Below are 22,878 nucleotides of genomic sequence, written 5' to 3'. Positions count from 1 at the left end.
CCAGATCCAGCACCCGTTCCCTCCCCAGGGCCTGTGTGCCCCTGAACCTGAAAGATCACTCTGCTTTAGTCAGGAATTTAGGTGAGAGGGATGTCAGGGACAGACTAGTGTTTTAGTTTGGAAAATAGTAAAAGGTGGAAGTGAGGAACTGTGCAAGCATCTTACAACAAACTATTTAATAAATACACTGCATACCTGTTGCTATTTCTTACCCAGCTGTCTGCCTTATGATGACTTCAATATTTATCAGTACTACAGGAATGTTATCTAAGAACAGGCAGTTCTAGCTAAATCCTCAGCCATATAGGTTTTAGTCAAACATCCTTGTGGATCTAGGCCTTGATTTCCAAATTTTTTCTATTTAATACTGCCCCCAAAATCCTTTAAAATGTTGTTTGGCTTTTTATAGGCACACTCTTTAGAAGGGTGCTATGGAAGATTATAAAGAGCTACAAGTTCCCACAGCAGTATTTGGCCTAAGCAATGACTGCCAAGTTTTTTGGAATAATCCTTAAAAAAGCACTTAATTTTATAGATGTACTGAATGCAACTGTTGATCATTGGTAGTGGGCCAAGGAACAGCCACACAGAGTCAACAGATAATACGTCTCAAAGCAGCAGGACAAGACCGTTATTACGTAGTCACTGTAATTTGACATAAATCTTCAGAAAAGCCTAGACAAGGACGCGTTCCCAGCGACCCGTGCTCCGGTTCGCACAGCGACGTGAGCGCCCGCGTCGGCACAAAGGAGGCAGCAGGAGCGCGTGGCCGCGGGTGGTTGCGGGCCCGCCCCGTGCAACAGCCACCAAAGCGTACGCCAGATTTAAATGGCCGTGGTTTAAGGCGCTAATTCTCAACCGATTCTCATTTCTTCTCGGCGTCGGGATCAGTCTAGAATCCACTCTGATTTTTTTATTGACTCTTCCTTTAGGAGAAGAAAAACACCTGTAGAGCTCACGACCATATATGCACCAGAGAAATCAGCCTTACCAAATGCAAAGCAGGCTTGCACATCCCAAATCCTAAGCTGGGCTATGCAATGACACATTGAAGACAGCAGCAAAATCAGGGACTTTAAGCAGTACCAAGGTTTTACCCAATTATCTGGGCAGACCATCAGGGACTAAGGCAGTAATCCATGAAGTTTTCTCCTTCAGCAAAACCAGGGTCCAATGGACTGAAGGTTTTCACGGGCCGCTTGTCGCCGACGGGTGCTGCAAGCGTAAACGGACGCGGGAAACCTTGCGACCACCCGATTCCCATTGCGCGGGGGCCGACTACTGCCCACGCGGCGACGGCGCGAACACAAATCTTAGTACGGCTGGCGAGAGAGAGTGAAATACAGCCGCCCGCTGATCGCTGCCCGCAGCGCGGGCAGGATTTCACCCTTGGCCAAGGCTCTGGTCCAACGCGGCTCCCGGGGCCGCCGTCTGCTGCAGGCTGGATCCCCTGAAACCAAGGGACTTCCGCAGCGATTAGCACGTTGCACAGAAACACGCTGCTGCCTGGGAAGCTGCAGCCGCGTCAGAGCTGGCTGGCCCTGCCACCATGGCACGGACCGGCTTTAACCCTTCGCTCTGCTTACAGCGCGTAAGCACACCGATTTACGCACGGGTGCTGGAGAGTTTACGAAGCGTTCGCTTGATTACCCAGCTGGGGTGACACAAAAGCCACACGGATAACTTTTACTTCACTTAAGAAACTCCCTCGAGATGTATGTAAAAATGCATTCTTTTGGGGGAATATTTGCTAGCGTCAAATAGAAATTACGAATTCAGGCAAATAAAAGTTATTTTCAACCCTGGCAGATTCTTAAGCAATTTTCCTGAGAACTACAATGAAAGCTGCTACAGTAAAAGTTCTGTCAGAGTTGTCTGAAGAGAATAATTCAACATCTTTACGCAGTAAAACTGGTACCAGAATTTACAATGTAACTATTTCCAAAAAAAAAGTCCAGTGTCAGTCTTTTGCCTCTCTTTGCACTACTGAAAATTGAAATAAAATCAATTTAAAAGAAATGTCTGTTTAAATTTCCATTTTAGACATACCCTCAATAATTACAAAAAACTGCTCTTTCCATGTCCCACTAATCCTACTGGGACAAGGATCAGCTGGCCCGTTTGAGCAGCTCAAGCTTATAATTATTTCATTATGGCATCTGAAACTCACAGTCATCTTCCAGAACAAAAATTCTCCATGGGTGAAAAGTAAAAACATGTCTTTTGTATGCTTAATCTACATGAGAAATCCGCAAGATCCTCATTTTTTTTTAAACATCAGGTCATGCTGTCAGTACCAAAATACAGAGTTAAGAACCCATAGTTGTAGTCATGCATGCAAACTGTGACTGAAAGATGAACATTTTGGAATTATCAGAGACCTAGGGATGTCTTAAGCAGAATACTCGAAAAGTTAAGGTATTTACATTTTACAGTCACTTTTTAAAACTGGGCCCAGCTCTGAGAGAGAAAAATTTCTGGTCAACTCTTGTGGCACACCCATAGGCATCACTTGCAAAAGTTGCTAAACTGCTGAAATTGAGAAGGAAAAAGCAAACAAAAGAAGAAAGAAAGAAAGAAAAAGGTATTCTTTACCATCACTTGTTTTAAAAGTTGATTCTTTTCCTCCTCTGACCTTATTTTTATATTACATACATCTCTTTCGGCTTTCCTTGCTTTGCTGCCAGATTTTGGCAAAATCTGGTGATCTTGGTGCTAAAAGAATATGACATCTGGACATCAGCTGTCCAGCCACCAGCAAGGAGGAAGGGGACATCCAGGCTTCCAACATCTTAAAGAAGTAGTTTTGCTCAAAATGTGATTTTCCCACCCTCGTCTTTCCCTTGCTCCTCTGGGGACGCTGGGAACTTCTGCTCCCATTTGTGCCTCCCGAGCATGGCTGGGCTCTCAAGCAAACAGACAGAAACCAAAAAGTGATCTTTTAAATCTAATGTAATTATAAAATATGAAGGAGTTGAGAAAGGAAAGAAAGTCAAGCTCTACTCCCATCTTTTTGTGATCATTTTGTCACAGAGGTTTCTCTCTCTTTAGGGATAAGAGAAGTAATCTTTCTTTGGCAGCAGCCGACACTTAGTAAACTTAGTAAACAGTAAACTGCAGCCTAGATTTTCAGAAAACTTGAAATCCCAGTGAAATCAGTGACAAGACGGCTATGGGGGAGAAGGACCAAGCACAGACAAATCTGGGGCAGAGAAGGCACACAGGGAGGAGAAGTTCTCCTTCCTTTACGTCTACACGTGCACACCCTGCATGTTCCCAGATAAGCAGGTTGCTCTTTTTTAATAAGTAACCCATATCTATAAGACCCAGGAGTCCCAGTGCTCAGCAAATAGCCCAGGCCACAGAGATTCTGCACATGCTGCCACAGAAGATCCTCAGGAAGATACAGGATTAACCTCATAAATAAAAGCAAACATAGACAGTCCTGAGGTATTTGCTCCCACTGCCCTATTCTGTCACATAGGAATGAGGAAAAAGGGATGGAATTCAGAGGTCCTAAAAGCTGCATTTCCATTTAGATTTGTCTCTCTCCCCCTTCCCCCCTTATTTTTCATCAGAATTCATGCAATTTGTCTAGCATTGGTCAATCAAAGCTGGAACCCGACAATTTGAAAACTACTGTATGTCACCCAAAGGTTAAAAAAATCATGCAATGTCCCTTTCAACATAACAGAGGTTACTGCATGAAGCAGAATAAATTACAGCTGTGTGTTCAGCTCTGTAAATATCCCTAGCAAATGTGTAATTGGCTGTAGAGTGGGTGGTGTGGGAATAGGCAAGGATCCAGGTCTTGCATAAACACAGGATTTTCTCTCTAGAGAGATGCACTTCTTGTTCAATCTTTACACCACTGTTCAGCTGACCGACTGTCACATCGTCATGCTAGCAAATGCTTACCAGAAGACCACAGTGCAACGCACGGCAGAGAAAGCCAATAAACAAAAATAACCACGTATAATTATTGCTCTGCATCTTGGTCTCTAACCGCAGCCAGGTACGGACGGTTTGCCTGAGCAAAGCTTCAGTACAGGCTGAAGGTGCAGGCCTGTTTGCAGAACAACCACACCTTTTGGAAGAAAGGATCTGAATTTTTTATGGCATTCCAAACTCATAGGACTCTGCCTGAAAAAAAAAAAAATCAGATATTCGCCAACGCAACATAAACTTAATCGAGACACAGATTTCCAAACGAGCCTCAGCATTAGCTGAAGCAGCCTCTCCCTCGCTCCCCGCTGCCAGGATTCAATGGGAATTTTAGGTTGTAGTTAGAGGAGGGAAGGAGCCGGACGGAGAGCCCACGAGAGCTCCTCTCGCTTCGGAAGAGGCGGCTTCGGGCCGGTGCGCAAGGCTCAGCTCTGCGGCCGCGCGGCTCCGGCAGCGTGTTCACCGCCAGACTAACATCAACCCCGCGAACAGCCTCCTCAGGCGGGTTACTCACACAGCTAAATTACAGCCAGCTAGAGACACGTGGAGGACCATAGTAACAAGAGCCTAGTTCCCTGAAATGCAAGTCTTCCGTAAATCAGATCTAAGGAAGAGGGAAATTTAGGTCACTGCTCCTGGTGGCGCTATTTGGGAATTGGCATGAAAGACAACTGAGCTAATCAGAGCCCAAGCAGGAAACACCCACAGGTGAAGGAGGGCTGGCCCGAGCTACAGCAGGAGAGCAAGCCAGGGGCTGTATGCTTAACTTCATGGATGTTCTTATTACAAAGCATAATTTTATGCCTACCACAGAATAGCCCTGAAAATGTTAAATAACTCAGACAGCTAAAGATGGGTCTGGGTGAAATACTACATCAGCAGCCAAAAACCAGAGTCTTAGCTTAGAAATAATTTCTGTTTATGCTTAGGTTGACATACTAGTGTTTTGGGTTTTTTTTTCTGATAGACCTACACTTAAACTGCAGTTGCTGAAAGAAAAACACTCTTTACGAATAAGCAACCTATAAACTATATAAAAATTTACTTACAAGGTCAAGTGCAGTTAGGCTAAACTAACTTGTTTAGAGTCCATATTACTTAAACAAAATAACCCCCAAAGCAGCCAAAACAAGCAAGATACAAGCATGGTCATATCTATACAGGGCACCCTTAGCATCCTGCAATATCAAGACTGTAACGAGCACAAATGGTCTGCACCATTTGAGACAAACAGCTGCTCTCTGTTTTTGCAGACAAAAGTGCAATTGTTTTTCCATGTGTTTGACTAGCTAAACAGAGCCTTGGCTTTCATGCAACATGTTTCCCTAATTATTTGCTTATATTATTAGAGGAAGGCAGCTTGTGTCTTGAGCAGCAATGAGAAAACACAATAAGAACTGTGATGAGGGGTCCTATTAAGGCCAAGCTGGTGAGCAGCCTCCATCTCTCAGAAGGGTTCGCTGCAAATAGTTACAGCCGCCGCAGTGCTATAAATGAACCAGCAGCTGAGGACCTCTCAAGGTTTCAAGCGAAACTTTATATATTGCAACCAGACCCAATAATACAAAATGCTTTTAATTCTCAATTGCGACCAAAAGTAGTTCAGCACTTTGCTGTACAGGGCTCTAATTTTCTGACTCCCTGAGTCAGGAATAGAACTCTCTGAGCTTTTTTTTTTTTTTTTTTTTTTTTTAACTTTCAATTTTTATGCAGAAATCGAGTAATGGGACAAGTTTTTTTGGTGACAGTCCACTCTTTAGGGAGCCGTGACTAAAGTGTGATCTGCAATAGCCTAAGAAAGCTCAGGCAAGTGTAAGATCACAGCTGTCCAGTCTGGCACTAAATCTCACCATTAAATGGGCTATAGAGCATGCTGGAATTTAGAAGATGTATGAAAACACAAGCGCGGCACTGTTTTACAGTGCAGCTGAAACCAAGACTGCTTTCTCTCCTTCTGAATGCATACAGCTGTAAGACTTTGGAAACAATCAAGAAAGCACTTTCATAAGGGTGTAGGGTGCACAGTTATTTGGGTTACCATGCCATAAAACTCCACTTACACACAAAAGAATTTGTAAATCCACTTTTTATTAAGATAATGCAACTTAATTAAAAATAAAAAACAACTAACTTACAATTATGAGCTTGCAGGATTTTTTTCTGAATTGTATTTGCTGTTGATAAAAAGGAGGTAATGTACAGACACAAGTACGGTAGGTCACTTGTTGCCCAACAGCATTTTAGGTGACTGGTCTATAAACAAGATAAATTCTAATGTCATCTAAATTACCATGAATGCACAAGGCAGAGCTCTCATGTATAATGAAACACTCTGTATTTGCTTAAGGTTTTGAGTCTTGTAAAGAAAAAAATATTATTTTATTGCCCAGTAAAGCTCTCTCTTAGTCTTTAGAAAAAATCACATAGAGTTATTATTAATATAATAGCATTTCATGATTTCTGTAGGCCAAAGTTCAGATCTGGTGTAAGCAAGTAAAACCCTGCCAAATTTGAGTCCCAGAAGTTTAGAAAAAACTGCAAATTCACTGTTAAACGTGAAACTTATACCCCAAATGCTAAACCAACACCTTTTTTTCTATTTTACAAAAGATTTCCCACTGCCTTAATTCTGTAGTAGCCTAACAGTTTCCCTGCAGAGACTAGCAGGACTCTTGTTCAAAAACAGGACTAAAAATCAAGGGAAGTGAAAAGCATTAAAAAATTTTCTCTCTCTTTTCTTTCATGTGTGGTAGTCTCTAGTTTACACTGGAGGGATGTGTGAGTACTGTGCTGCCCTTCTGCGTGGGAGTAGATACTTCCCCTTAAACTGCAGGGGATAACTTCTCACATGCAGAGTTTTGACTTCTTTACCATGTAACACAGCCCCTGACAGCCACAGAAAATACTTAGCCTGCAGTCCAGGATAAAGCCAGTCGATTTTTTTAATTGACTTTATTTCCACTGACTCAGAAGAAAGTCCATCAATGCAAATGCAGCCCAGCACCACGTCTACTTGGTGGTGACTGTGCTCACAAAGACATCTGTCTGCAGAGGGCTGGAGTTCACTTAACCATCCAAAACACCTTCAGCCTAAGTACTGAGGCCTCTGAACAGACGTCTTAAAACAGACTAATTCTTAAGCAACTCCACAGAGAATGAAGCAAGGCAATCTAAAGAAATGAGCAGAGAATTGGAGGCCCACTAAAAAAAAGTAGCAATTCTGATATGTTTGAGGACTCCAGAAGCTTTATGGTGGCTATACAAGAATCAGAATGTCATACTTAATATCTAATAATTTACTAAAGGAAAACACAGTAAAACAGAGCAGAATGTTAGTAATAACTAGTAGAGAGAGTGGCAGTAGAAATGGAAAACCTTTACTTACCCACAAAAGAGTTACAACTGGGACAGAGATGGTGGAGGGGTATATCACAAACAAAGTATTTGGAACATACACAAACACAAATTCCTCATCAGGAGGAGGATGGCTTAGAAAGAGGACAGCTGTACAAACTCTGTTACTGAAACTCAGTGGAGCCCATGCAGCAGTAACATTGCTGCACTGTAGTCTTTAGATTTGGTTGGTAAAGCTGAACCTACACGGTGCTCTGAGCCTGGGAACCCAAGACCATCTGAGACATACTGCGAAGGACAGCCTCAGGAGATATAAGCAAACCTGGAATTTTTTCATTTATACTGGTACCAAAACAGATCTACTCATCAAAAGTTTCTAATATTTCAGACTTGCTTGGTATTTTCCATCTTTACTTTAGAAAAATATCTCTGCTTCCAGGTAGGAAAATGGTTAGCTTAGTTGTACAAAGGTTTTTGATGGAGTAAGGAAGAGAATCCAAATTTCCTAATTGCATCTCCCACACAACGGTCACGGGGCAGGTTCAATGACAGGTTGGGCTATGGTGACTCGCAGGTAGTCTCCTACTGCTCAGAGATGTTGAACACTGTATGGCTTCCACTACAGAAGAGGAATAAAATGGACGGAGTTGCTGGTGCGGCAAAGGAGCAGAAGAGAGACTGATTAGCAACTCATCAGAGTGGATTCCCAATGGTAAGAAAAAAGGCAGGTTGCTGAGGAAACATTTCAAGATTTCAAGCAACCTAAAGGCAGTGTGTTAATGCAAAGAATAATCTAGGTCTAAGGACTCTCTTGTGGCACTCGTAGTTTTCTGCAGTGAAAGCCAAGGAAAGATTTGCCAAAATGTGTCTCCTTTTGGCAACCAGACAAAGTTCTGGCAGTGACACAGAACGCAGCTCCCGAGATCGCTTTTTCCCTCATTAAGAGAAGGCACGAGTTTGGTGAGAGGGTTGATTTTATAACCTCTCAGACAAGAGGAAATGTGTGAGATGCAGCTTGTTGCCCAGTACTCATTTTAAAAAAGATTTTGCTCTTCCTGAGAGGCTCTGCCCAGTAATTAACTGTAATTAGTGGTACTTGAAGGCATTCACTGTGAGCAAGTAGCTTCCAAAATCCTTGATGGCTCAATTAGACTTCTCGAGTTCAACATTGCTTTCATGGTAGATAAGAATAATGTTTCCATGAACTAAACAGCACATGATTCAGTGCTTAAAATGTAGAACTATGTTCCCACCATAACTTAGCAAGACAATAATCCTGTTACAGTAGTTACAGTACCAAAGCTTTGGGATAGACCCAAATTATTGAAAACAGGGAACAGGACCCATTCTAAAAATGCTGAGGACTGTTCACTTAGATTAATGACACACATCCACTGGAAATCATAGAATCATAGAATCAGTAAGGTTGGAAGGGACCTCTGGAGATCATCTAGTCCAGCCCTCAAACAAGTGGCCCATATGAGGATCAAACCTGTGACCTTGCATTATTAGCACCACGCTCTAACCAAATGAGAGGGAAACTTTAGGTCAACTACAGAGGCATCACAATGGCACACCAGCTAATTCCTTGAGCAACTGATGACCATGGGCCAGAAAGAAGAAAGGCACAGAGTAAGAAAACCCAGGCACAGAATCATGCATGGATCAGGAAAATATGGTGACTGCCATACGCACTGTTAAACAGTCGTCAAGGACAACCTGCCACCAACCCACTTTTCATGTCGATGGCACAGTTGAGTATTTTCATATTCGCAAATATTTGATCTCTTTCAACTTCTGTTGAATCATCATGCTACTGACTAACACAGCTGCCAGACTACATTTTTATTTAGAGTCTTTTAGAAAAATTTTCTATTAAAGACTAAATGAAAAAATAGCATCAAAAATATTGACCAGTATGTTCTGAATCTGTTCTTAATATGTCCTAATAGGACAGACTACTCTTCTTGAGTAAGAATCACAAGATGTTCAAGACTCATGGGTATTCTCACCAGCTCACTCTTTCAAATATATGTGATAGAAATTAGCATATAAAATCTGAGCTTCTGGGTGGAGTTGTATAAAACAAAAGCTGGAGCTACAGCTTGTTTGAATTTTCTTTGTCTTTCCAAATCAGAAATAGATTTTATTGTAAAACATCAAATCTGCGTCCTTGAAGTTACATGTCTCTAAAGTTATAGGTGCTTGAATATACCTCCCACACCTCCATGGAGGAGAATGGAGTTTTACGAGTTAAATGCTCTTAAGAGTTGGGCCACTGACTTACGGAGACTTGTTTGAAACTTATATATACATTTCTATTCAAGCACCACAGTAGTGACATTCATCACACATAGTTCTATGCACATTTAGCTCTGCTGCTTTTCTATTTATGGACAAGCTAGGAAAGTAGTTTGTCAGCAACTTTTTTCTGAGTGTTCACATTACTGAACACATTCATTCTGAATTCACTCTAATATAATTATCAAATTCAGCAGCTAGCTGATAACACAACTAAAGGAAAATATCAACCTGCCTCAGTGTTTTCATGTCGTAATTGAAAACAGATGGCAACTCATGTAATTTATGCTGTTCTACAACCAGTAACATGTTGGTGTAAGATAAGAATTCTAAGACTCGATTGCATCTGCTTCAGCAACACCATATGCTATTGCACAGCATAAATATTTATCCAAACCTACTTCATCTTCTCATTTAAAGCTCAGTTGCACGAGACAGTGAGAGCACCCTCTGGATACCTTTATTTAGCACCGAAGTCATCTCCCAAGAGGTATTTTGCATCTTAAAGGGTTAGAAGCCCAGCATCAAACATTAAGATATTTTTCTTCCCCTAAGCTTAATGGAGAAGTTTAAAGGGAGGCTTCTTTGTTGTGCTCTATTTATACGGTATAAATTCCTGCCTTCAGGCTCCTGCTAGTTGCCTTCAGGAGTTAGGAAAAAAAATCTCCCTTGTGATACCCAACCTCCTCTATTTTTCCCATTATTCCATTAAACATTGGAGATTGACCACACATAGAAATAAGATATTTGTTCCTGGGAGGATCAAAATCTTTCAGGCTTTTTAGGCTAGTTCATCTTGCTTGTCAAACAGTTAAGCAATCAGCAGGTTTGGGGCAAGGAAGGATTTTTCTCTGAGGTCAGGTCGGCCAGGATCATGGAGTGAGTTTTGTGTTTCTCTGCAGCATGGGCCATGTTTAACCTCCCAAGAATTTCACGGTTCAAATTTCTTGCTATTGCAGGAATCTAAGACATTGATAATTCTTCCAATGTCACATGCTTTGTTCATTTTTCACTCCTTATTTAGCACCTTCTAATATGTAGCTTTTAGTCCTTTATGTTGCAAGCTTGTAATATTTTATGACTGTGACACTACTTGGACTCTGATTACTGAGCACATACTACTTGTTTTGTTTTGATTTCAGAGAAACTGGGCTTGATGACCTGGAGGGATCCTGACAGCAGTACTTTCCACCAAACAGTGGCTACTTGATTATACTCAGGATTTGGCTTACTCTCATAGTGAAATCATCTGAGAAGCCTGACCTGAAATAATCATCTGTGAATGTAAGAGGCCATGGCACAGAAAGAAAATTGATGAGCCTGACCTCCCACCTGCGCCAGCTTGTAAAGATCACAAGCTGCGCAGAGCCACGCTGCGATGACACTGACTGTAAGCCGTAAGCCCCAAACTGTGCTCAAACCAGAAGAGGCTGGTGCAAGTGACAGTACATGGTCCCAGAAGTTCCTGATGCCAACTGAAGCGAAGAGGAACTGGAATAGGGTAGAAAAGATGGCATGACTGCTGACAGTTTCTCTGATGGAAGACCTTAGGTGTAACAGCGGTAAATATTAATTTGCTCGTGACCAAGCTAAGGAGTCAGATACTCTTTAACGTTCTGTGGAGGTTAGAGCTGAGCATTGATTTCTGCAGCCAAACGCAAGTGCAGACAATCAGTGATTAATTTGTCTCTCTCAGAGGCCTCAAACTAAGCTAGATCCACTAGATTTCTCATGCACTGTTGCGGTGATACTACACTAAATAACAAGAGCAATATATAATGGTAATTTAAGTCTCTATTTTAAGCTCAGTTGTGTAACTGCTCAAAATATACTGTACCTTTAAAAAAGAACCCAGTTTCCAGAATAAACCCCTGAAAGGGTAAAAAAGAGTTTTCCTGACAACTGGTAATATTCAGTGGTGTCATCAGCAGACACCCGAATTTTGCAGACAGCCAACCCTGAACATTAACTGAAGTCGGGAACTTCAAAATTCTGCTGCTTCTGTCTTCCAGTCTTAGTTTGCTGACAACAGCATATAGCAAAACAGAGCCGCAGATAACTTAGAAGTATGCATCGCAACACTGGCTCCTTTCACAGCCTCTGTGTTGCCTCCAGCCTCTACTTGTTAATGCGCTGGTAGCAATTATGCTACTTGCAATACTGTCACAGGCAACAAACTAGGCCTAAGAATACTTTAATAAAGCTGGTTGACAATGTATTTTATTAAGTTATTTGTACTGCTTCAAACATGAAACCTCAAACTGTAAATGGTAATCGGATTTAACAAGCCCAGAAGAGATATCCAACCTTAAAACCACCAACATAATACCCTCCACACTACCTCAGCAGACTACATTGGCACGTGTTTTCTGAGAATTAAATTGCCTTAAAATTCTCCCAGAAAAGGATGTTAGATATAATGAGATGGCAAGTGCTGCCATGCCAGAGATGCGTGTGTGATGAAGATCGGCGCATCGCAACGACACAGCACGGTGTGTTGACCGTGCAAACGTTGTGTGTGGCCAGCAGCGCGAGGCTTGCTGAAATTTCTACAGAGAAGCTCAGTTCACAGAGCTTTCGGGGAGGCTGGGAACCCAGCCAAGCTCGAACGCAAAGCAAGACAGCACCAACTCCTTCAGGTAGATTGATCCTGCAACACGTACTCCTTTATATAATATACAACAGAGTTTTAAGTGCACAAATGGAGGTCCTACAGTGAAGTTGCAGGCAGCAGTCCTCTCAAACAATTTGTCCGGCAGAATTCAAAGACAGGTATATAACGCTCTCCAACAGAGACAAGTGCAAAATCACAAGCTTTACAAACAAAGACACTGCCCAGTACGATTACACTAGATACATCCCCCGGGAGGAAAAACCCTGCTGCTACTGCCAAGAACTTTTCTACAAACTGCAATGCCAAGTGTTGGCTCTTCTTCAAATTCTTGCCCTTTTTATCATAGCCAACTTTCCTTGTTAGAGTTTCTCTGGTGTAGTACTCAGACCAACACTGGCAGACAAAAGCCTCTTACACCAGGTTAGGCCTCTCTTTCCACCAGAAGTTGCTGTGCCTAATATCCTGTTCTCAAAATGCCCCCTCACACCTTCCACATAGGGGAAGATTAATTTTCTATGAGTTGTCATCATAAAGCATGTCATATAATTCCTTTAAATTGGTCAGACTGAAGAGTTCTTTAAACAGATGGATTAAATGACATAGATTTTCAAAAAGTTTCAAATACTGCATGACAATTTACATACCTATTGCCATGGGAACATCTCAACAAAAATCCTTATTTTTGAAGGAAACTGGCAGATCTTCACTAGAGGCTAAAGGCATTCAGCATTTCTGAAAATGGGACACCAGTTTTGGTGTCTACATGGGGATTCCCATAACACATATGGCCATAACATTTAATGTGCAGTTCTGCTCTGAAAAGCAATTTTATGTGAAGACAGCACCTTTGCAAATAATCAGAATAGCAAATCAGAATAGCAAAGAATAAAGAAATGCGGTTCAACCCAAGTGCCTGGTATACCATTTCAGGGCTATCAGCATGAAACCAGAAGTAAAAACAAACCAAAACTCCAGAGTCTTCAGCTCCGAACTGCTGAGTTCATAAGTGAAATCTCTAAGATTACACATATGACACACAGGGCTATTTTTAAAAGTCACATTTCAGAATAGATCCAATTTATTGCTAGCTGCTACATTTGGAGAGTACTCAGAGAGTAAAAGTTGCTGCTAAGTACTAAACCACAAATTTTAGGATTCAGAATATTCACACAAATACATTCACTAGATTAAGACCTTCAAATCTAAGGGAGAAATACTGCTTGGAAACGATACTCTTCATATACAAAATTGTAAAATTATGTGTGTGTATTATATGAAACATAGGTAAAATGCTAGCTTCCTAAGGCATGAGGGCATTTGCAGGGAGGCTGTGTGTCAAGCCCGGGGGGAACCGGCAGGCTCTGCAGCCTCCGTCCCCCTCCGAGGGGTTTGTCTGCCTGTGCTGAAGGCCAGCTCGGGACGGTGCGGCTGTAACCTGAGCTCGGGGCCGCAACACAATGTGAGACACCGGTTCTGACCCGACTCGGCGGCCCGACCCGGCCCCCTTGGACGTGAGTGTGATCCAGCTGCGGGAGACCCTGGGCGCTGGCACCAGACCTGCTCTTGCTTCTATCCACGCTTGGTGTAATGCTTTCTCAGTGTCCCAGAGAGGGATTAATTCAGAAATATACACAGGTCCTGATCCAGAGCAGCGGGTGACTCAATGGGCTCTGCACTGGCAGTACAAAAGCCTTCAGGGGGAATTTATAATTATTTATTCTTAAATCATGTGTAATAGTATGTTAACTCTTCATGAAATACAAAAGTGGCATACGTTCTTCTTTCCAAAACCTATGTCTTGAACCTTAACCACTCTGCAGGGAACAGGTTATGCTAGCTTCATTCTGAAATAGCCATGTCTGATTTTCTCTTCATATACAGAGTGCAGAAGCTGTAGAGCAACAACCAAATTGCAAAACAGAGAGGAAAGGGATTAGAAATTGTGCAGAGCTGGAAAGAGGTAGAAAATAATAAAACCAAATAAAAACAAATGGAAAGCTCAAGAAAGTAAATTGGAAAGAACAGAGGAGCTTCACAGGAGAAAAGGGATTAAAAGTATCTCAAGGCCAGAAGAAAAAAAAAAAAAAGAGGAGCAAAAAAGGTGACTGAATTCACTGCTCAGAAACGCCTGCATCAAGGGGAAAGAAGTTCAACACCAACGAGCACAAGCACATCTCACTGCCCAGAAGATAATCGGCCCAAGAGCATCACCAAGCACCAGAGGCGGCCCGCGACGCGCTGTGTCCTCGGGACCTACCTTCATTCCTGCCGCGGCTGCAGGCCCGCTGGGGTCCACGGCCTGGATATGGCAGGGCTTGCTGCCCCGCACCACGAAGCCCCAGCCAACAGCATCACCGACAATCTTTAAAGAGAACAGAGGGACGTGATCATCCTCCAGCCGCTCCCCAAAATTCAAGGGGGAAACATCTAGATGGTTCAAAATGTAATTTCAACATGTTTTCACTCCCGCCACGTAGTAAATGAAGCTGTGTAAATGAAGTGTTTTATCAAAGTCTCCGTCCAGGCTGCTGTGCCATGTATGGAGGACGGTACCAACAGGAGGATTTCTTTCTTTTGGCAAAGAAAGGCTTTTTGGCTTTTGACAGACATTTTTCATTGATCTGTTAGGCTGCAAAAACAATGCTTTCAGTGACCAGGTACAAGGCCATCTTTTCTGAAAGGCTTTCTTTCACATTGAATATGAATCAAAATTTCTGTCTCATCGTAGGCTAGAAAGAGTATACATACATAGAAACCATGAATTTGGGTAGATAAACAATCCACTCCTACAGTGCAAATATCATGAAATATCACCAAAAGTGCAAAGCTTAAGTGAATTTGTATAACACAGATATTATTGGATTTATGTAATTTTACATTCCATTTAAATCAGCATACTACCCTGGTATAAAGGCAGGATAAACAGGTGCAGAATCAGACCCGAAATGTGTGGAAGTACAGATAACAGACCCAGAGATCTAAGGCACGGGCCTTAGAAAATGCAAATAAACTCCAGTTATCCCATCAGAAAATGTCTGGATTACCTTATGCAGCTCACACAATACACAGAAAATAAAGAAAAATGCTGGAAACGTACTGTAAAAGTCTTTCTTACGTATGGGGCTCCAGGCACCAAGAGCTCATCAGCAGTTACTGGTCTCTTTAATACTGTAAAGATACACAAATGAATATTCAGCATAAGCATTCCTCTAGATTTTTTCTTAATAAACTGCCCTACAGTAGGATGCTGGGGTGCAAAGCCTTTTTGGTCTGACTTTGTACACACTCCTTCAGTTCCTGCAGACTGGCTTAAATGTAGCAAAAAAACTAAGAAAAGTACTGCAGAGTGACACTGAGTGTGCACATTCAGATCTTTGGAAAACCAAAGCATTCAGGCAGCAGACACGGATGCCTGCAATCAGGATTCACTGACCAACACCTCAGCTGTCAGAAAAGGCTGCTTCTGTGTCCAGCGTTGAAACAAGTGACCCTGCTGGCGTGAAGAAGCTTTCCCTGTGCCGGTTCAGTGCTACCCACTATGCAAGCTCAATCCATGTGAATCACAGAACTAACAAGGAAATTCTGAGGAAAGCCTGGAGGTTATGTTACGCACCAGAAAACTGTAGTGTGAAACAGTTCAAAAGCTTGGTAACCTTCCTTCCTTCTCCCAACCTCAGAAGCAACTCTGTGCCACTTCAGAAACCAGATTTTGGACGTATTTTTTTCTGCTAACTTCGATGCAAGATTTGCTTGGGGATGAGAGGAGAGTGGATTTCCCATGCCCCTGGAGAAAGGTGGCACAATGTCATGCAATGGTCCTCTTGCTGGTTCAGGAATTACCCCTGCAAAGAGACTTCTGCAATGGCAGGCACAAGCAGTTAACCCTATCTCATCCAGCAGTCTAGCAGACTGATTTTACATGAAAGGAAATACCAGTTAGTGTCTGCAGGTGATTCCCTATTGCCCTGCTACTTTACACAGTAATTTTCCCCTGAGCCAAGTTAATGTAAAGTTCTGCCAAATCAAACCGATACTGTCCTGTATTTATTTTTTATCTGTCTGTAAAAGCTTTCACAAAATGGAGGGTCACAGACAGGTATATGTTATTTATTGTATTTGCCTGCTTCACCTTCAAAATTATAACTTGCTTTTTTTTTTTAGCAGAAAATACTTTGATGACTTCTGACTTTTAAGTCACAGGTGGAAGATAAAATTTCTCACAGATGGTATTCTAAAACAGTTGTGAATTTCTTAATAACTGGTCAAGTCATGACCTGTTTTTCTTAAAGTGTTTATATGTCCCTATCTTGTGTTTATTCGCATACAGTACAGCTACATGCTCTGGTTTCAGAAACCAGAAACTATCTGCTAAAAAATGTTTTATAATCCAGCAGAATGTTAAGAGTTCTCTCATAACATTTGCATCTGACAGCCTTATGTTAACCTGTGCGAAATGATGTGTGGATCTCTACCCTGTGCATTGCTGGTAATTGCACAGTTCTTAAAAATAAGCTTGTTTATAAGTCCACTGATACCTTCTTTAAAATATGAGTCTGTTAAAGCTACTCAGAGTTTGAAAACTAGTCCTAAGGGAGCACTTGTTAAAAAAAAGAAATACTTTATGCAAGGCAACATCAGCCTACTCTTTCTCATTCAGTGCTGGGTAATCATCTGCATTAAAATAAACTTGTTCTCACTACTCATGGGTGACACTTCATACATAATCAGAGCTGTAAATGAATGGAATAGTAGGCATACTTAAGATAACACTGACATTTATGAACAGTGCATAAATGCTCCTCTATCTGTCACAGAAACTTCTCCAGGGTACTGTTAATGATGCACTGGCGCCAAAAAGCTCACCATATAAACTCTATCAGAGAGTTTCTGGCGAGAAGACATGAGAGGTATCCTTCCAAAACATGATATTGCAGCACTCTGCAAATAGAGGCGGGCTCATCGGCGAAGGGAGCTGAACGTAGACGAGCAGCTTGCTCAGAGCATGCAGCATCCAACCGGACAGACAGCATTCCCCAGGCTGGACTGTAAGTCCGATGTCTGGGGTTATGGCTTCTGGTCATGCCATCACACCAACGCCATCAAATGATCTCAATTTAGATCTTCCTACTGAATTCCCATCAAAGCCAAATGAGACAGAAAGATATGTGCTAACAGCAGAAAAAAAGGAAAAGCACCAGTAGCTGCATCTCTGTTTGTGATGGCCATTCTGCACAAATCTCTAGTCACTGCTCTAGATGCCAGCATCCCTTTGAAAACCTAGCGCGTGACCCTGCCCCTACCGTTGCCCAGAAGCAGCACTCCCTGTACCACAGCAGCACTGTGGACGCCTCTTACAAGATCACTCCATTTGAAAAAATAAGGATCACAAAGAGCAGTATTGAATTTGCTTTGAAATTCAGGGCTGTTTCTGAGGGAAACAAAGTGGCTGAAACAATATTTATTTTAGTCTGTTTTCCCCTTCACAGATGTACAGTCAGAAACAATTTTAACTAAACCGTATAAGAATGGGTGTGTTTAACTTTCCGGTGTGGGATAGGAAATCCTTTTAAAAGGAAAATAAGCTTCAACATTGCTTTTACCTTCCTTACAGAATGCTTTAAGACCTAAACAAATTAAAATGTTAAAATTGTCTCTGATAGGCTCAACCAGTGCTTCCTCTTTTTTTAGATGCTGCTGTTTGCTGAGCTGTGTTAATTGTTAGCAATTCAAGTGGCCACTGGATAGTTAAACTCTCCTCTGATTTACACTGAAGGAATGTCTCCAGGAGGAGATTTGAATCTATTCAGTGCTTGGCAATGAGCAGGCAAATCTGGGTCTCTGACTTCATGTCCTCCTAAGGGATAAAACTCCAGCTCAAACCTCAGTTATGGGCTTGATGCAGAGATTATTGGAGCTGAGCCTCTGGTTTGTGTTTGGCAAGACATCAGGCAAGATTATCATAATAGTCCTCTCCAGCCTTAAAAATCCATGACTTGGTGAATTTTTAATATTTCCTTGAAAAAATAAACCTATATGCAATATTAGGAATCCTTCACATCACCACCTCCCCCATCTTATCTCCTGCCCATCTCCAGCGATGGCTGGTGCTTACCAGATTTGGGATTGCACAGTACTGGGGGGCTGCTGCTGAGTGTTGGGCTGCTGCTGAAGTACCCACTGCTGCCACAGCTACTCATGCTGCTCCTCCTCACTGCTGACACAATCTTTATCTCCTTGGTGGGACTTACTACAAGCAGAGAGAGAAAAGACAGAGAGAAAGGGAACTAGTATTAAACATTAACTGTATTTCCCTGGTTTCTTTAAAATAGCAACAATAAACCATGCTTCTATTGGAAGCTTGCTTCCACTTGGCTTTCTATTGGAAAGGGGTTAGTGTGTTCTCCGCAGTTAGAAGAGTCTCTGTTTGGCAATGCTAATAATGTAGCTCACCCAGTGGCTCCACTGCTCTCATTATGGTATCTTCTAGGAGATATTTCAATATATGGAAATAAGTTTTTTCAGTTTTCCTTCTCCTTCCTTCCCATTTATTCTTTCAGTTCTTGCTATATATTACCATACAGTAAACACTGCAGAACCCCCTCCCCTCATGTCGACTCCTCTCCAAAACACAACACTGAATATATGACAAATTACTTGGGGCTTGGGGGGATTTTATCTAGTTCTGTTTGTTTATGGACACTGTTTTTTGTTTGGGAGAAACCCCACCACCAAAATGCTGTTGGAACAGAACAGAAACACCACAGACAGCTGATGATTAGATAAGTCAACTGGATAGGCAGTCCCTACGAACCAAGTAAGATACATGATACCCAGTGCTGCTTCCTGCAGCAAAACACTGAAAATCTTTGCAATATAAAGATGCTAAAGGATGCTTACCATCCCATGGAGTCACTCTACAGACATTAATACAGCTGAGGAGTCACCTGAGAGAAAGCTGGTGTGTTTTCTGTTGTCATGGTTCTGCTTGCGTAGGCAAAAGGGGCTGTCATGGCTTTCTGGCATCAAGCGAGATTTCTCTGTGAGTAGCTCCATTAATCGCCGCCGGCGCCGGAAATTCATTCTGCATTGGTAGAGCAAGTTGCTGTCCATAAAATGGTGCTTGTTGGACACTGGAAATGGAAGAAGAAATGCCTGGTAGGAATTAAATCAGAGAACACATATCTGCAATGTGTGTGCTGCACATCTTCCTACAAGAAATCAACTCTCAGAGCTCTCCACTCCCCTCTGTAGTTTCAGAAAAAGGAGGAAGGCTATCAGCATCACATGGACAGTTTCAGTATAGGTACACACTTCTCTGATACCAAAGTAAGAACTTCAGTGGCCATTCCTGAGAGGAACCTTTTACAATATCTTGGATTTCTGTTCGATTAATGACACAGCACTTGTTTTTGTGAAGGAGAGCTGGAAATCCCATATTTTTCTGTGACAAATTACAGAATGGTCCATCTCCTTGCATGCTCCTGCTGTATATTTGATGCTTCTGGTCACTACAGACCAGACTCATCTCTGCATCACTTTGTAAATTCATTAGTCTAGGGCAAGCCCTGAGAACCTGAGAGCACTAACTGACTACCTCTTTCAGAGCTACAGGACAGCAAAAAATCGAGACCTGTGTATTTCCTCTGTCTTAATCACTGCAGACACCATGTCCCAGACACTTCCTGCATTCCACTTCCTCTCCTTTGTACTGATATGCAAGGTTTGGGAACAGGCACACAGCCAAAAATCATTTTGTATATAAGGAACAGAAGTCTTAATTACAACCTGTTTTGACACTGAAAGCAAATCCCAGATTGCTGGTGTCAGAGCAAGAGCATTAATTGTATCTGCAGACTGTAGCATCGCTGTAACGTCTGCATGTTCACCATCACTGATGCTGCCTCTTAATAGCAACGAAAATGCAGCAGTTGGACTGAGCTCTACGCCAAGTCCCCAAGGCGCTCTGGCTCCTTCAGGGCTCGATCCCAGGAAAGCTATCTGGAATGCTTCCTGCATTAGCACTGAGGGATCTTAAATTGCTGCAGTAGATGTTTTGTCTGCATTTTCTCCTTTTACTTCGCTCTTCTGATCACATTCCACAGAAGCGATTCTCATGGTTTATCTTTTTCAGGAAGAATCTAGATTCTAGATTTATCCAGTTTATAAATTGCATTTCTTCCAATACTGGATCATAAGAATTGTACCCACACTTGAACTATAAACAACAGCAAACAAACACACAAAGGTCAGCCAAGCCTTAGCTTTGAGTACATCACTCAGTCATTTGGCCTCAGCCTTCTACTGCAGACACTGGACTTTCCCCTTGCTCTAGGCTGTGTCCAGCACATGGGGTCCAAAAGTGGTAGAGTCCAGGTGCTGCAGCATGCCCAGGGCTTGGCGCCCTGACTCCAGCCTGCTCTCCCTTCCTTTGCACCCCTCAGCATGCTCTCCCTTTCTCACACCCATCTCTTCTTAATTCTCTGCATCTGACTTGGAATCCTTACCATCAGCCTTCATGTAAGTACACCATACATATGAGAGCTTTGCAAAAAAGCTGTATTTAGATATGCACCTCCAGTATATCATTTGATGCTTGGGAGCTGAAGGAATAACCTCAAAGTGGGAAAAGCCCAGTCATGTTCCGTAGCAGTTTGTTGTCTCAGAGAATATTTATGGGAGGGAAGGACAATAAGTTACCATGAGTGATAAACAAGAGCCCAGTCCTAGCCGTGACCCTCAGAGCCCAGCCCTCCCTAAGGACACAGAAACTACCATTTGAGTCAGACCATAAATTCATTTCACAAAGAAGCTTGTCTCCAAAAGGTCTGCTCCAGTCTGCTGGAGACCTTTGGCGAAAAAGCCACCCCCTTTCCTGTGACACAGGTGGCATTGGCAGGACAGTGCAGTTGTAGATGCAAATGACATTATTTATTACATACTTCAGCTCAGTGCTCAAAACTACCGGGAGTTTGAGCACTGAAAGCTGTAATAAGCCGCAGAAGGTTCAGAGAAGAGCAACGAGGATGATCAGACATATGAGATGGCTTCCCTGCGACGAACAAGTAAACAGACTAGGATTCTTCAGGCAGGCAAAGAGGACAGGGCCAGGAGAGGGTTTACATAATCAGAAATAACTTACCAATGATAAATTCAGGAACTATGGGACATCAAATGAAACTAGCCAGAATAACTCAAAACAAATAAAAAGCATTGTGTAATTAAGGTAAGAGATTCCCTACTGCAGCATGTTGCTAGCAATTTACATAGGTTCAGAAAGCAAATGAACAAATTCATGAAAGAAGAAACCCTCAAGGATTAATAACAAAAATGAAGATCATATTCCTATTTCAGAGAGTCCCTGAGGCACAAATTGTTGGAAGCTGTCTAGGTAGTCTGGGGACGTACGAGGACAAGCTTGCCCTGTTCATACCTTTCCCTAGGTACATCCTCCTGCTTGCCTGGGCCTCTGCCAGAGATGGGAAACTGTCTATATAAACGGACCTTTGCTTTTGGGGACACAAGGAGTAATCAGGTCACAGAGGTTTTCTGAAGTGCATGTGCCTGTGTCCAAACCGCCGTGTAGGCTGTCTGCTCCAGATGTCAGGCTTTACGGATTTTGCACAGTGCTTTGCAATGTTGGTTTTGCTCCTCTTCTAGAAATACCGCTTTTTACAAATGAAGCAGAAAGGTCATGCCAGTCAGCCAAATTACAATGTTTCAAGTGCCATCTAATATCTACAAACTCCTTCCACCTTGCTGTGTAGGTTGCCTGGCTCTGTTTAAGTGCTTTAGAAGCACCAGTGCCACATGGCTTTGCTCTGCTTCATTTCCATGCTGAACCTATTGATTCCTCAAATCAGCTGCATGCATCTTCCATGAGCCAAATGGCTTTGGTTAAGTCAAAAGTCAGCACTGCAAGCAGTCCCCTGCCTTGTTCTGACACCTTGATCATTGCAGGCACGCAGTGCCGCTGCGCTCATCATTTTGGACACAAACGGCTTACAATGTTTTTACACAACACTTAGTAATGACCACGGTTTTTGAGGAAGGGAAACAGAGAAGAGATTCGGTATCTTGCCTACATCCACAAAAGGATTTGCTGTCAGAGGCAAGGTTAACACAGAGGTGTTCTCAGCTAGCAGGCTCAATTTCAGATCGCTGACATAATAACTAAAAGTACTCTAGCAATATCCTACCACAACATTACAGTAACTTGATGCAAATACAGGAAATTTCCTTTCTTTGTAACAACATCCTAGAGGTTTCCCTAAAACTTAAAAAGACAAGCTCTACTTATTCAATACACTACTGGTATTGATAATCCAAACCTTAAATGAAAGAAGTCCCCACAAATACTCACTTGCAAACAGAATTTGTTACCAAATGTTTGCAATATTAGAAATATCAGTATTATTTCCAGTTCAATTTAAATCTCATGGAACTACGGTTTTTCTTAAGTAAGATTATTTTGTTCTGTTTGTATAAATAACTGAAGTGCTCTGATTGTCTAAAGAAATTAAAATAATCAGTATGCTATAGCATGTTTGTATGTTATTTACACAGCGACCCTATCTTACTTTATCAGCAAGTGTTGTGTAGAAACACAAAAAAAGTAGTTTGTAACCAAAATGCTTGTGTCAAGTAGTGCTAGGGCAGAATTTTGA

The 22,878-nt window shown here is 42.2% G+C and overlaps 1 protein-coding gene across 1 annotated transcript in view; it reads right to left on the bottom strand.

Annotated features, from left to right (window-relative positions):
- Positions 1-22,878, bottom strand: part of DEPTOR (DEP domain containing MTOR interacting protein) — a 74,271-nt gene that overhangs the window by 5,740 nt on the left and 45,653 nt on the right. Inside the window, exons 6-9 of the mRNA XM_062570574.1 lie at positions 19,159-19,344; positions 18,327-18,461; positions 15,312-15,382; positions 14,472-14,576 (exon numbers count right to left, since the gene is read on the bottom strand). Of these exons, the coding sequence (XP_062426558.1) occupies positions 14,472-14,576; positions 15,312-15,382; positions 18,327-18,461; positions 19,159-19,344 (497 nt within the window). The remainder of the gene's footprint in view (positions 1-14,471; positions 14,577-15,311; positions 15,383-18,326; positions 18,462-19,158; positions 19,345-22,878) is intronic.

This window comes from Rhea pennata, chromosome 2 (assembly GCF_028389875.1).
Source record: "Rhea pennata isolate bPtePen1 chromosome 2, bPtePen1.pri, whole genome shotgun sequence".
In the NCBI taxonomy this organism is placed as follows: domain Eukaryota; kingdom Metazoa; phylum Chordata; class Aves; order Rheiformes; family Rheidae; genus Rhea; species Rhea pennata.
Note: the sequence above shows the minus strand (reverse complement) of the source record. Positions and strands in the feature narration are given on the sequence as shown.